Source organism: Myiozetetes cayanensis, unplaced genomic scaffold, assembly GCF_022539395.1.
Source record: "Myiozetetes cayanensis isolate MyiCay16 unplaced genomic scaffold, myiCay2020 scf1, whole genome shotgun sequence".
Lineage (NCBI taxonomy): Eukaryota > Metazoa > Chordata > Aves > Passeriformes > Tyrannidae > Myiozetetes > Myiozetetes cayanensis.
Window position 1 is genome coordinate 128,549,124 of NW_026086604.1, and position 13,101 is coordinate 128,562,224.

At 36.1% G+C, this 13,101-nt stretch overlaps 1 protein-coding gene across 6 annotated transcripts in view; it reads right to left on the reverse strand.

Moving 5' to 3' along the window:
- The window catches only part of CDK14 (cyclin dependent kinase 14), a 309,078-nt gene that overhangs the window by 116,007 nt on the left and 179,970 nt on the right, over positions 1-13,101 (reverse strand). For all 6 annotated transcript variants that reach the window (XM_050333417.1, XM_050333452.1, XM_050333444.1 and 3 more), the window contains 2 exons: positions 12,582-12,702; positions 3,778-3,871 (listed from right to left, as the gene is read on the reverse strand). In XM_050333417.1, the coding sequence (XP_050189374.1) occupies positions 3,778-3,871; positions 12,582-12,702 (215 nt within the window). The remainder of the gene's footprint in view (positions 1-3,777; positions 3,872-12,581; positions 12,703-13,101) is intronic.

Consider the following 13,101-nt stretch of genomic DNA (forward strand, 5'->3'; position numbering starts at 1 on the left):
GGTTGTAATTACAACAACTAGCCACAGAACAAGAGGAAATGGCCTCAAGCTGTGCCAGGGGATGTTCAGTTTGGACATCAGGAAGAATTTCTTCATTGAAAGGGTTGTCAAGCTTTGGAACTATCTGCCCAGGGAGGTAGTGGAATCACCATCCCTGTAAGTGTTCAGGAAACAACTGGACATGGCATTTAATGTTACTGTTTAGGTGACAAGGTGGTGTTCAGTCAAAGGATGGACTCAGTGATCTTGAAGGTCTTTTCCAACCTTTATGATTTTATGATTTAATTTTTTGATTTTACACTTTACTCTCTCATTTTCTATGGCACATTTCTATCCAGAAAGTAACCTCAGTTTCAATATGTAGGAAAAAAACAGGAGCAAAGATGTAAAAGTAAAAGCACACTGATTAAACCAAAACACCTCTGCATTAAGGCATTTAATTCACTGCTCAGCTTCTTTGAAAAAGCAACCTACTTATATGTGTGATTCCCATTTTATTTGGTAAATACAGTTTTTTAAAGAGATTATCAACACTTTTAAGTATAGGGGGAAAAAGAATTCATATTATCAGATTCCAAGTATGACAATAAAAACTTGCAGCCTGCTTATTCATCAATTCATCAAGTGCTGGTCCAATTCTGAGAACAGATTCTGTATCTAAACCCATTCTATTTTATTGAGACCTATGGCTGTAATGGAACCTGAGAATGCTTATTATAAACAGCTGCTGTAACAGGAATAATCAGTGTATATTACCATTTAAAAACCTACAAATTGAAACAGTAGAAGTCAGGAGAGACAAGCTTAAAGAGAAAAGTCCTTAAACCAAACTGAAAGATCAACCTCTGATCTTACTGTATTATATCCAATCACTTAATTAAGCCATTGTGAAACATAAATTAACATCAGTCAGAATGAGGAAGAAATGTGGTAATCGGAGTTGCATCTACTTTTGCTATGTAGATATGTGAAGAAGGCCAGGGGCAGAGATACACAGAAACATTTAGAGACTCTCTGACTTCAACTTGATAATCGCTAAAACAGCATACACACAATGTATTTTAATTTCATTTACCTAATAATAGACACTATATAATAGGAAATCAAACAGCCATTTAAGATTTTAAAACTCTTATTCACGTTAAATGTTATTCCCTTTTTCTTGCTATTATTTCTTAGTATTTTGTGACTTTCCTACTACAATACAACCGCTTCCCTGAAAGCCTCAAGTTGCAACCTGAACTCTTACATACTATGGACACATAGCTGTGACTAATAACAATTAGCAACAGATATGACGTAGATTAATATGCCTTTTTTTGCAAGTTGTGTATTATAGAAGAACAAAAGGATTGCTGGAGTAGTGTGAAGGTGGAGTGTACCTTCCTCCATTTTTAGAAGACAACCCTCAGTTTTAAGAAAACCATCACTGGAGAATGTTGAAAACATGAACTATGGGAAGACTATGGAAAAGCCTTTTAATGGCTAATCTGTTTCTTTCCCAGTTGTGTAAGTGCTCACTGTGTGGGAGTTAATTGTATTAGTTATCTGGTAAAACAACCTGATTAATTTTGTACTTCAGTGCTATTAACTACTACACTACACATGATTCATTGGGGAATTAATGAATTTAATCCTTCTGTTCAAATACAAAACCAAACAAGAATAATCCTTTGTTTTATAACTTTTAGTAGATAACTTAAATTCTTAATGATGCTTAGAGTACATTAGGAAGGCACTCACTGAAACTATTTAGCTAAGGGTAACTAGACACTTCCATTAGAAAGCCTAATTAATTGGGATTTAAAAATTAACTCTGATTTGCAATGGACCATAAAACTATCCAGTCCAAAATTGTATCTATTTATTTGAAAGTTTGCAACAGATGAAATTAAAGAAACATTATCAATAAATTATTCCTTGTTATTTCAGCACTGTTCTCAGTATTTGCAGCTGCAGTTTGAAAACAGAGTTTCAAAAAATGGCAGGCCTCAAAACACATCCTAGGTTATATTTATCTTGGCATTTTAACTCACAAATAATAGTGAGGATAGAGAAGTAAATGGAGATATACAAAAGGTTTACAAAAGGCATACAAAAATAGGTTTATATGATATATCTATCAGTATCGCTTTTCTGCACTGTACATACAGTATCATATAATAGAGTGTGGAAAAAGACCCTCTTGAAGGAAGGGATTTCTGCTGTTAGAAGTGCCCTTAATTTCCACAGCAAAAACAGTCACTGAGATTTTACAGCAACAAATGAGATGAGAAGTCCCAAAGAGGAATTTATTGGTTACAAAATTTATGTTCTATAAATAAGGAGAAAATTCAAAACCAATAAATGAGAAGCATAATAAGTTAAGAAGGCAAAAGCCGGAAACTGGCTCAGAAGTTGCTAAGCTTAAAATACACAAGCTGGCAAACAAACAAAGCAATGAGACACGTCACAGGAACTTCTCAGAAGTGCTATTCCCAGTCTATGTTGCAGCACAGCTATTTTTCCATAGCACAGAATTTTCAGAGTATTAGCCAAGAGGGCAGAATAACATAAGATTTTACAGAAAATGAGTTATTTTTGTATCACAATCAAATAAGGTCTTGTTTTAGAGAGGTATTTTTTTATGAGTCTTTCATAAAAGCAGATGCTAAATTCCCTGATGTCCCAACAAAAGAGATATAGGACAAGAAAGTTTGAGTAAAATGAAAATGTAAATGTTTTAAACAGATTATGAAAGACTTTCTTTCTCTCTCCATGGGCCAAAAATGAATACCAAATAAATCTTCTGCACTTGAAATAAATGACCACTTACAAAATTGCCTTTGAAAGCAACAGTATGCTCATTCTTCCCTTCTAAATTTGTGGTTAGAAGCAATCCAGAGATTACCAGGTTGAGGGAAGATGCTGCTCTTGCAATACTTTCCCTGATGGCCACCCCACAGCACCAGGAGCCACTGTTGTTCATCTGGGTGAGCAGTTTCCCTGAATAAACTCAATCCACAAGAGCAACGCTCCCAGGAGGTATTGGAGTAAATACAGACCTTTATCAGGGAGTCAAGAAAAGTCATTCCTGAGCCATTTGTAAGAGAACTGCCAAACCAAAACACAGTGAGATAAATAGCAAATGAAAATAAAACCCCAAGCAAACAAACAAACCCCAAAAAACACAACCCTGGGAAGAAAAATGTGGAAGTGATGACTGTGGTTGAGACAAATTAGCTCTTCTTTCACTCCCAATGTGGATGTGTCACCAGAGCCTATGAGCGACCCACATACCTTATGAATGGTCCAACCAGGGCCATTGACTGCTGCAGAAGCAGTAGTCATGAACTCCTGTTGAACTCGAGTATAAGCATGATTTCAGATTTCCCTTTCTGTTTCTCACTTTGTCTCCTACCTTATTATTCCTTCATATATCTGTCTCACAAAAAAATGCTTCCCATTGACATTACAATATTAGTAGAATATTAATAAACCACCATCCAGAATTGTTGTTTTTGATAACTTGCAAAGTGAGGATGACAAACCAGCCGCATTTCCACTGCCTTACATTTAGGAAACTTTTTCCACAATTGCATAAAAACCTTTATTTACAAAATTGAAAAAAATAGAAACTGAACTTTTAAGACAAAATATATCAAGTAACCTTGTGGGCTAGTCTTCTGATCCTTGGGTCTATTCATAATTTAATTCCTGACACAAAGAAATATGTGAACATTTCTGAATTAATAACTGGTTGTCTTAGGCACATTACTTCAGCAATAAAGAACTCACCAGAAATATCCTTTCAAGTTGATCCTGAATGTCTTTCATTCCTGGAAAAGCAGCGACCCCTTGAATCATTTCTACAAAGATACAACCCACTCCCCTACAGAAGAAAAAAAAGAAGTATGCAATGTTAGAAAGATTTCTTATAGACCAAGTGGCCAGCAATAACACTTGTGCATCCTTTATCAGTATTTAAATAATATATATATTTTTAATCGATGCCAGGCTGAAGGACAAATGTGCATTTAACAAAACCAATGAATACAAATGAACATTTCTCAGGTATTTGAAGGCAAGCGAAGAGGTAGCAGGAATATGGTTCATAGGTGCTGAGACCAATAAAGACACAGTTGCTGATCTCCATATTAGTGCTTCCTAGTAGCATAGTCATCCCAAATAAATTCTGGAAATGTGTGAGAGTACACTCTTGGGAGAAGCTGAATGGGGACATGGAAGCACATTGGAAGGGCTTGGCATAGGAGGAGAATCTGGAAAAGGGTGAGTAAAAAGAAAAAGGCCCTGTGGCTGCTCACAGTCACAAAACTAAATTAATTCCAAATGCAGATAACTTCAGGGATGGGATTGCTTGGACTTTCTTCTCCCCTCTGCCAGCATAAATGACAGCAGTTCAAAGCCCACAGCTCTGGGATGCTGCTGACCCCTTTCCCCACAAGCTCTGGCTGAGAGGTGCTGCAATGGGTTGAGAAGACACGGAGTCCCTCCTCTTTCCACCACGACAGCCACCTCCTTACAGCTGCTGTACTTGATTTCTCACAAAAAATACTTCACACAAGTCTCCCTCATCCCATTGAATTAAGCCAGGGGTAGAAGTACTGGGATATCAGAGGGAAAAAATATCTGAGACACACTAACTACAGCACAAAAGAATAGATTCTCTAACATTGAGGAAAGCTTCTGTGACTAACTCAAATTCCAAATAACCTGTGAACTTCCTGCATCTCAAAAGGAAAACAAATTATAAATAAATTATAAATAAACTTGCATTTGCATCTTTTCTGGATGAAAACAGCTCTAGAGTATCTTGTTCCCTCAGCAAAATAATCTTAAGAGAAAACATCCCTCTATGCTAGCAATAGGATGGAGAATTTGATTATATACCGTAACTTGTTCAATTACATTTTTCTGCGTATATTTTTCTAGACCTTCCATGTGCAAACACCTATGTATGCTGTACCACGTCTGTGTAAGCAACCATCCAAAAACCTTCTTCATTCAAAACAATAACATGTTCAAACCCCCAAACTATATATCAAAACGAACTAAGAATTTGTACAACTAACTACAGTACCACCTCCCCCTAAAACTGAGTTGTGTTTATGTGTCAGAAAATCACAGCAATAACCTCTAACTTAACTTTGTTTTTAGAACTAAATTATTTGCAATGTACTAATTACATACCTTTTCATTGCTTACAGATCATGATGATGCATTCAGAAAGCAGCATTTAATTTTAGGAATATGTCTACATATATTGGTGAGGAAGTGGTTCTAGAACAACTTAATGAAAACAAGTTGCATATTTTCTTTAAGGTTGGGGCTGGGCATTAGCAGATGCCACTAAACTAAGAATATCAGCAGATTACCCATGTTTCACCCATTTCTGCAGGCTTTGACCAGTACCAACCAATGAAATAGTTTTATGTTCTAGGACAATGAGAGTTGGTAGTCAAATTTCTTGAAGAAGAAAATTAAATATACATCACTATTTTCTAATTCTACATCCCAAAGTAGAGCTATATTAAGTAAAGTTTCTCTTCAGGCATTGATAAGTAGAGGAAAACTTTGAAAAGCACTGTTGTGGTCAAATTTTAGAATAAATTAGGTGTTTATAAAAGAGAGGTTAAAATTTATGTTCCATATGCTTCTGCTGGTTACCAAATGAACTGAATTGATTAAACTGCCATTCATCATTTAGTCTGGTTAGTGCTTCATTAGGCACAGATAGGCACAATATATCTTAGTCAAATACTTTACAAACATGATCAGCATCTCAGGCAAGGAAAAAATCAAGATTTAAGCCAGAAGCCATTTATTCAAGATGAGCAATAAAACAATTGAATTTAGATGAAAGAAAAGAGGATTAGAGTTCTATTCTTGCAACCAGAAAACAGGCTTTTGATTAAACCAGTGTATCATTTGAGAGCATGTACAAATCTGCAGAGAACCTATATCTAGCTGTTTAAACAGAAATGATGTAAAGGCAGCAGGAAGATTTTGCCAAATTTTGTATTGTTTTACATTATTTATAAATTTTTCCACTTTTAGTGGTTTTGATACAAATATGAGCCAAAAATCAAGTAAAAACTGCAAACAGCACTGAAGAAAAATTTTCTGCTTGGAAAGAAGAATCCTATTTTGTGTCTTGGACTCTTTTGCAATGTGGTGCTTCATTTAGTCCCAAGCTGAAATGAAAGGGTACTGCAGTTAAATAAACATCTAATACAAAAATCAAAAGGTTATTAAAATCATTCAGGAGAGAAGCACAAACATTCAAAATTTGAGCTGGAAGACTGCTGTTCCCTTCGGCCCACTTGAAAGTTAAGCTTCTCCTTGTTTTCAAAGGTTATGGTGTTTGGCACACTGATGAATAAGCCAATGGAAAGGGAAGCTTTAATGAATAGAAACAAAAAAAAGAAAATAATATAATAATAATAATACAAAAACATAGGACACTGAACTAGAAAATAGGAAAAAAAAACCCAGAAAGCCATAAGACCACAGGAAGGTTTCAAGATGGCTCGATGGTATTTTTGATGTCTTCATGGTATCTGTGAATTTCAGGTTCACAGTAAGTAGAAACTTGAGTCTACAGTAGGATCCCTGCATCACAAACCATAACTGCACACACTTTAAACGGGAAAAGAGATAAAGCATCTACAAAATTTTGTCTTGTTTTTGTAGACCTCACAGACTTTTAAACTGGTTAGAGATAGTTTTGAGCAAAGCAAAAACTATCTTCATGCCAGAAGAGCTGGTTTGTGAGGAAAAATTAGGAAAATTATGTCATTCTTGGCTATGAGAAAACCAAAGGGACATGGAGAACGTGATGACTCTGTACTTAAAATTATGCAAAATGAAAGACAGGGAGAACTGATTAGGATTTTAATGGTTTCCAGAACTGTAGGTAGGTCCAAGGCAGTATAACCAGAAATAGCAGAAAGCCTTTAGGAAATAAAATTTTTAGGGTGAGTGATAGGGAAATACAATTAACACTTGTGCTATACCTCAGCCTCCCAGTGGACTTGAGGAAGAGTTACAGTTGTGTAAAACTAGACAACCTGAAATACATAAGAATATTCTTCAGGAAACAGACTTGCATTAACAGTAGGGTGGATAAGATGGTCTCACGCATCACTCCCATCCCTAGTTTTGATGACGCAAAGATTACTCCTTGAAATATGAAATACAGGCTTTGATGTGCAGCCATCTCCAAGGTGTGTTATTTAGGTATAATGTCTGCATGCTCAGCATACAATGACATTTTTATGCAGCACTTGAAAAATAATTTTTTGACAAAAAACCCATATTTCAGTGTATTCAGTTCAGATTTTCCTACTCTCTTTATAGGACTTCTGAGTTTGGATAAATAAGCCAAATGCCACAAATTTGTTCATAGATCTTTCCAATGCAATGGCACAGGATAACCTAGCAAAGTAAAAGTGACAGCCATTTAATGTTGAAATGGGTGGTTTACTCACTGATGACAAAAAGCATAACTAAACCTATTGATGTATAGATGAGATCATATGTGGCCATAGCATCTAATATTGCTCTTCTATTGTCCTGCTTAATTTATTTGGACTCTGGCTGTTACTGTACAGCCTTATACAGAGTAAGAATTACTAGAACAGCTAAATGAGTTACTCTTGCATTTGAATTGACATAGTAAATGAGCCTGTAAAAATGAAGCTGCCTCAGGAACCTGTTTTTTTTTTTTTTTTTTTTTCCCTACACAGCTTTTATAATTCAAGAGGGTATTCCTTTAAAATTAACTTGCTTACTGGTGGGTTGGTTTTATAGGTTTGGCTTAAGAATTCACATTCCTGTCTCTATGTAACAAAGATCCTTATTGCTACAAGAATTTCCAGCCTAGATGTAATTGAACACTGTAAAAAAAGAAAAAAAAAATAACATAACAGCTCTGGTAAGGCATAATATATAAGAGATTATAAGGGTTGTTTCGTTCAGTTAATATTATGATTTTTCTTGATGGAGCCATAAAAGAGATTACAGACACACACCAAAATGAGGAGCTGTTTCCAACCCAAGTTTTAATTTATACTTAAACTGAGAATAAAGAAACCCTGCATTCTTACTATATATATTTTAAACTGTTGAACTTTCTGCCCTGAACATATCTGCCTTCTAGCAGGCTCAGCACAGGTGATAACATTCCGTATGGCCTTCATGGTGAAGACCTTTGCTGGGTCTTCCCATAATATTTCTATCTGGTCATTAAGCCTGTATTCCATGTGCAGCATTTGGAAGGCAGTTTATGAAAACCAAGTAACTGCTTTCAGCAATCCCCCTGGTGGGATTTCCAAAATTCAAAAGAACAGTCGAGTTCTCATTCAAGTTTCACAAACTACACAGAGTTTGTACTGTTGAATATATCAGCATTTAAAAAACTCAAAACCAACAAACAACATAGAACACAAAACCCACACACACTCCCCCTCAAAAACCAGTTGATTAATTTTTTTATGGAATTGTCACCAAGATGTAGTACTGCAGCCTCTTCCATAAAATTCTGGTAATATACAACATGTTGGAAGGGTACAGAGACTTTTATTTCATCTGATTTATTCAGAAAAGAAAAAAATCATATTCCTATATGATCCTGCTTATAAACAGAACTATGAAAACAAATTTTGGAGGGCAGGAATAAAAAGCAAGAGACTTTTGTCTCCTTAGCTGACAAAAATCTGATTTAATTCTACAGTAGCACACTGCCAGAATACTCACAAATGCTGAATTTGGTTGGAATTTGTCTTTCATGACCACTACTCTTTGGTAAGTGAAAAATAACATATGATGGACGATACAGTCTGATAAAAATATAGCAGCAATATGGCAAACAGATTGCAGTTCTCACATGAGAAATAATGAGTGAATCACAATTTCTCTTCCATGGTGACAAAAATCATTAAAATTTCTGCAGGAAGCAGATGCAATGAATAAAAATTGATCTACTTGAAAGCAAGATAGCTCAAGGTATTTCTTTACAGTCAAACTTGAAGCAATTGTAATTAGAAGTGACTAGAGTACTCATGTTCTTGCCTGTGTCACAGAGTTACCTAGAATTAAAAGCTCCAGAAATTTGTTTTGCTTTGTAGCAATGCTCAGTTTCTATATTCAGAAATACTATGTTCATGAAAGATTGAAATCTACATGATCACTTTTTGCAAGAATCTTTCTATCGAACTCACTTGTTCAGTAAAGCAAAGTGCAAAATAACCTCGAGGAAATACTCCATGGACGTGAGCAACTTGAGATACTTCCCTGTTGAACATGTTCTTTCTGGTTCTCTTTTCTGCATCTTTATAATGTACTTTCTTTACACACATGAAATGTATTTCTGGCAGTGAAAAAGTAACAGTAAATCTGATGTTCCCAGCAGATAAAAGTAGGTTTCAGATAGGAACTGAAATGCTCTTCCCATAACTACAGACCCAGACAGTTTCCTCCCAAACAGCATTTCTATGAATTCGACCCTACAGAATTTTCAAACCAAAAGCTAATTCAGATGATACAACTTTTGAAGAGCTTACTGACAGCGAGAGAAGTTTAATTAACAACAGCTTGATAGTTATTGCCATATCACCTTAATACCATAATCCATCAGCATTAATACCAATACCATCAGCACTTCTTAAGAGTGGAAGTCATAATCCTGAAGGCAAGGTCAGAAGAGCTAATTTCCCTTATGCTCTTTTCTCTCCCAGGCCCCAAGAAGTATTCAGGGCGTACTGGAGCTCCTGCTCTCAGGTTTCTCCCACTGCAAAATGTTTGCAGGAGAAACAGGATAAAGATGCCTTTGTAAGATCCCCTGTGTAAAAAACATCATTTGATGCACCTGTGCCTAAGACAAGATCCATTTTTATGTAATTAATATCTTAGTTACTGTCACAGGTCTTCATTGTTCAAATATTCATTAAAGCAAGTATGGAATTACAGTAAGCACTCAAATCCACACTCATAGCAGGCTATGTGTGAAAAGCGGTGTGTTCTTGAAAAACACAATTTATTTTTCTAATAATAGGATAGAAAAACTGTATGGAGAGGTTTCCCTGAACTAAGATCTGATTTGAAATCATGTATTAAAAAACAATGTTACAAAGTTACATAATAGTGACTTAAGAAGCATTTTTGTAACATTTTACTTGCCTTTTTTAATTTATTTCTTCTGCGACATTAAACATAGCTGATGTTAGTTAATGAAAATGAATTTAAAATATATCCCAGCCTGTAACCGTTTAGGTTACCTGTACTGTGACTAAGAGTGCATTTTTTAAAAAAAGTGAAACAACAGGAAATGCAAAAGAATTGCCAGCTGTTAGCAAACACAGTTTAAAGCCAGCTGCACTTCAAAATAAAATATCCCTAGTGACTTCTTGATGTAAGCAACCCAGATGTAGCAGCAGCACATGCATTACCAGAATCAAATGGATATAATAACCTGTTTAAATTGCTTCATTTACTAATACTATACTCTTCCTGTAAGGAACAAATAGAATAGGTTCATTTGGGGATTTTTTTCCCTATGTTTCTGTGTTACTTATGTATGGGTTTTAGTAATCCCTAAACCCTTTATGTGTTGAAGCCTATTTTCCTTGCTTTGACTTCCAAAGGACTGTAAAATTCAAGGATTACGGCAAGTTACACCAGAGGCAATGCAAAGCCATTTTTCTAGCTACTAGTAAGTCCTCATCAAGAGGAAAAAAAAAAAAAGGCAAGCTATATCAAAGGTTATCACAACTCTTTGATGCAGTCATGGGTAGTATAATACATTCACATAATGCTGCTGTATCAAACGCTGTCAGCAGTAAATCACAAAGCCCACCATTGATTTCCATCAGCAGCCTGACACCACTAATGCATGTACGTCTTCATTAATATTATTTTATTGCCAGCGGCTATTTAAAAAAAAAAAAGAATGCAGGAGAATGTAACATTGCATGTGGATCATTAGCTTTTAGTTACTATTCTAATTCTCTACACCAGCAAATGAAGTGTAAAAATAGCCTGCAGCCTCTGCCACCTGCTTCCTAGCCACTGTCCAGGGGTTAATATTTGGACTCTTTTTTCATGCAGCTGGTCTTCTACTCAGTGGGAGTCCCACTTTCTGTTCCTGGGGAACAACCATGAAATGTTATTTATCATGGCTATAGCAAAGGCCCTGTGTCTTTTTTTTTTTTTCTCTCTAAATAGAGGAAACAGCTGTGCTTTCTACCTCAACATTATTTAAATATTTAGTGAAGTGGCTGCCTAGTTTTGCCATCATGTAGATCATCAATAACGACACAGGAGTGCACACAGTATCTGCCATAAGGACATAATGCCAGTAATTGCATAAAAATGCTAATGCTACAAACACACTTTTGATAACAAATTACCAAATTATCTTGGAATTTGATGGTAGGCAGGTTTCTCTGTGTCTCCCTTCCTCCCACTCTGGGAAGCCACCAAGTGGTTTTAATGTAATTATGGCTCAGCTATGTACAACCACTGTGTAAGTACAGCCCCAAGCCTGTCTGTGCTCCAGCAGAGCTCACTGTTGAATGTGCCAAGTAAGCACAAGTGACCTTAACATGAAACTACACCTCTCACAGTCAAAGTGGAAGTGCTGTCTCAGATAACCCAGAAAAGCATAGAAGTAAAAACCTAAACCTCTTCTGTCAAACACAATACACATTTGGCCTAATCTGATTTCTGATGTGGCAGTAGCTGAGCCTCTACACAGATTGCTGCCTTGTGAAAGAAACTATTACTGGGGCTTTTTTCCTAAGCTTTTCATAGTTCTTCAGTTTGTACAGGGCAGCAAAAATATTGTAAGGGCTACAAATCAAGCACAAGAGGAATAGGACACTGTTCTTCATTTGAAACCAAACAAACCACCTCTGTCCCTGAGTACCTGGATCTTTTCCAGACCTATACAAAATGCTCTATGCAAGAGGACATAATTTACTGATATCATTGAAGATGTAATTATTGTGTTCTTCCCCAATGTACTTGCGTCATTTTAGTCAGGAAAAAAATAATGACCTGGGTTGCTGAAGTACCATTTTGAGTCATTCCTCAATCAAACTGCCAATCCTCAAATCAAACTGCCCTTCCAAATCTGCAAGTCTAAATAAAATCTGTAGGTTTGTAAAAAAAACTATTCAGTGTCATGCTGATTTACTGCTAACAAGTACAGTAGATTAAGAACTGAGGCTATATGTTCACACACAGAGGATTCAGGTTTTCTCCTTGCTACAAGTGGCCACGGAAAACAAATGTCATATCACATGAAAGCACCGCACTAAGGCTACAAAAGTCAAGCAATAACTCAATCTCTTGCAAAACACCAATAGGTCTTCTAGTGCTGTGTCAACAGCAGGTACCAGCTGCAAATCAGTGGGGTGGCAGGAGGGGATTCCTTTAGGAAGATACCGAGTGAACCACACGTATTACTACACACAAGTTTTTTTAACTTCTTTCACTAATTTCACTACATATTCGCTTTACATGCCAAAAAAACCACAAGAGCTAAAGCGTCTACATAGAGTCTTGTCACTTACACTTACCACATGTCAAGGCAGGTGGAATATTCTGTTGATCCCAGAAGGACATCTGGAGGCCTGTACCATAGGGTTACCACTTCATTAGAATATGTATGACTGGGAACTGATTTAGCTCTTGCAAGCCCTGTGGGGTAAACACAAATAAATAAATGTAAACAAAAGAAAGAAATAGTTTGCTCTATAGCTACAATCCTTAAAGGATATATGAGCACACGTAATGTGATGGCATGTTGCAACCGTATTTTTCTTCTGCTACTGGAGTAAGTTACTTAATGAAAAAAAACATGATAGCATCTATGATTTGGTACCTGGCTAAACAGAGTTGTGAATATTATGAAGGGACAATAAAATATGCTTTTCATAATGACAACCATAGGTCCAGGAGAGATGCAAAGATACATGGTGGTATACCTAAACAAATAAACAGGTATATCTAGACTAACAAAGAAAGATTTTAATTGACATTAACTGCTCATCCTCAGGCATCGATATCCTTTCATTTCAGAGTTATTTACAAAAAGGA